General features: G+C 34.6%; 1 protein-coding gene across 1 annotated transcript in view; it reads left to right on the top strand.

Annotated features, from left to right (window-relative positions):
- Positions 1–2211, top strand: part of LOC106517949 (uncharacterized) — a gene marked incomplete at its 5' end in the record, with an annotated part of 14978 nt that overhangs the window by 10364 nt on the left and 2403 nt on the right. The window contains 2 exon segments of the mRNA XM_014009005.1: positions 879–967; positions 1788–1910. Of these exon segments, the coding sequence (XP_013864459.1) occupies positions 879–967; positions 1788–1910 (212 nt within the window).

Raw genomic sequence — 2211 nt, 5'->3', positions numbered from 1 at the left:
CTGTCTGTGTAATATTAGAATTTTCTGAGACAACGAAGTTTGGTTTTTCATTTTTTCCCCTGTAAGAGGTTTTTATTTAATAGAATTTTTGGACAAAAAAATCACAATATATCGCCTTGCTTATAGTATCGCAATATATCGGGATATATCGTATCGTGACCCCTCTGTCATGAGATGTATCGTATCGCCAAATTCTTGCCAATACACAGCCCTAGCTTTGAGCAAAACATTTAGCTACTTTTGGCTTTTAGTCAGCGTGTAGCTTGTTTAACCTTTACCTAGTGTTTTGTTTGTTGTAGCTTTTAGCTAATATTTTGCTACATGTAGTTAGTGTTTTTGCTGCTTTAAAATAGCATTTTTGCACATTTTAGCTAATGTTTGTTTGTTTTRTCTTTTAGCTGATGTWTKACTTGTTATAGCTTTTACCTAATGTATTGCTTGTTGTAGCTTTTTGCTAGTGTTTTGCTTCYTTTAGCTAAGATTTTACCAATTYAGTTRTTGGCTAGAGTTCTGCTACTTTTAGTTAACACTTAGCTCCTTTTAGCTAGTGTTTTGCAGGTGTAGTTTTTAAGCTAGTACATTTAGTTATTAGCTGGTGCTTTGCTTGTTTTAACATTTAGCTAGTATTTGGTACATTTACTCATTAGATAGTGTTTTGCTTTTTTAGCATTTAATTAGTATTTTTGCTACATTTAAGTATTAACTAGTGCTTAGCTTGTTGTAGCTTTTAGTGTTTTTCTCATTTTGTTTCTAGCTAGTGTTAAACCTTTTTAGCTTTTATAAGTCAGTTTCAGCTCTTTCAGTAATTTTAACAGCCTTTTTTCAGAAAAAGTAATTTTCTTCTTTTCGTCGTTCTTCCTCTTCTCTCGTCTCTGCAGGTTGTGATTTTTGGACGGACGCTGAAAAGAGTCTCTTCAGTGCAGCTTTTGGGAAACATGGAAAAGACTTTTCACTCATAAAGAAAATGGTGACGCTTTTATTCAAGATTCAGTATTTTCTTTATTTTTTGTTGCTTATTTAATGATTTTTCTGTTCAGTTTTCCACCTAACGGAAAAAACGTTAAATTTGATCCTGGAACTTCTCCACTAAAACCTGTGTTCATTGTTTAAAGATATGATATGCTCTGAGCAGTTTGGAAAATGTGTTCAAGAAAATCATAAATAAAACAGTTTATGTTAGAGGCTGAGGGTCTGAAGCGAATCAGAGACTCTAAAATAGGGTTCAGTGTGAAGGTGATGAACAATTAACATCTTACCTGCTGTAGAAGATTCTTTGAACGAGCTCAGTTTGATGATGGTCTGAGTTCTATTTGTCCTAGATGAGGTCATTCAAAGAGCTATCTACAGCAGGTAAGATATTAATTGTTTATAACCCGATGTCATAAAATTTAAACATTTTATATTTCTCAGCAACATTTAGCAATTTGTTTGAAATTAAAGTAAAAACCTACTCTTGTGGGAAACCAACCCATAAAACAAATATTTAATCGTAAAATGACACTGATAGGTGGTTGCTTCTTTTAGTTTATTTTTTATTTTTTATTTGTTTTTGCTCTGCTGTTGTTCAGTTTGAGTTTTCCCCCTGAAGCATTGTAATTAGAAGAATGAGTGTTTTTCCTGAAGTGCAGTGAGGACAGAGTTGTTTTCAGGCCTGTGCCTGTTCAGGTTTTTTTAACGACTAACAGTGACGCTTTAAACTGCACATCAGCGTGAAAAAATAAATCAACAAACCATTATTTACTGTCGGCCTCTGTGTAAACCGGACACTTCTTTGCTGTCCGTCACAGGTGAGGACAAAGAGCGTGTCCCAGTGCRTGGAGTTCTACTACCTGAGCAAAAAGCTGGTGGACAAGCAGAAGAAACAGAAGGAGGACGAGATCAGAGAGGCAGAGGAGGAGCTGCAAAAATGTGTAAGAATGCTTTACATGGTGCAAAAGTAAACATTTTATAATTATAATGATTATTCTGTAATGTTCTGTTTTTTTTATTATCTCAAAACCAGTAATGGGCACAGTTCCGCTAATCGCTAATAGCTGAACTAGCTTCTCATGAAGCAGATTAGCTTTTTGGCTAACTTTTAAGACGTTAACAGACCAATTAGCTTCCACTATTTTTAATTCGACTAAAACATTCAAAAGCGTAAAACTTTTATTTTTATTTTAAATAAAAACTGCCCCCTCTTACAAGCAGGGCTGGACGTGTCAGGCACCG

Source organism: Austrofundulus limnaeus, unplaced genomic scaffold (genome assembly GCF_001266775.1).
Source record: "Austrofundulus limnaeus strain Quisiro unplaced genomic scaffold, Austrofundulus_limnaeus-1.0 Scaffold54, whole genome shotgun sequence".
In the NCBI taxonomy this organism is placed as follows: domain Eukaryota; kingdom Metazoa; phylum Chordata; class Actinopteri; order Cyprinodontiformes; family Rivulidae; genus Austrofundulus; species Austrofundulus limnaeus.
This window is presented reverse-complemented; position numbering and strand designations above follow the sequence as displayed.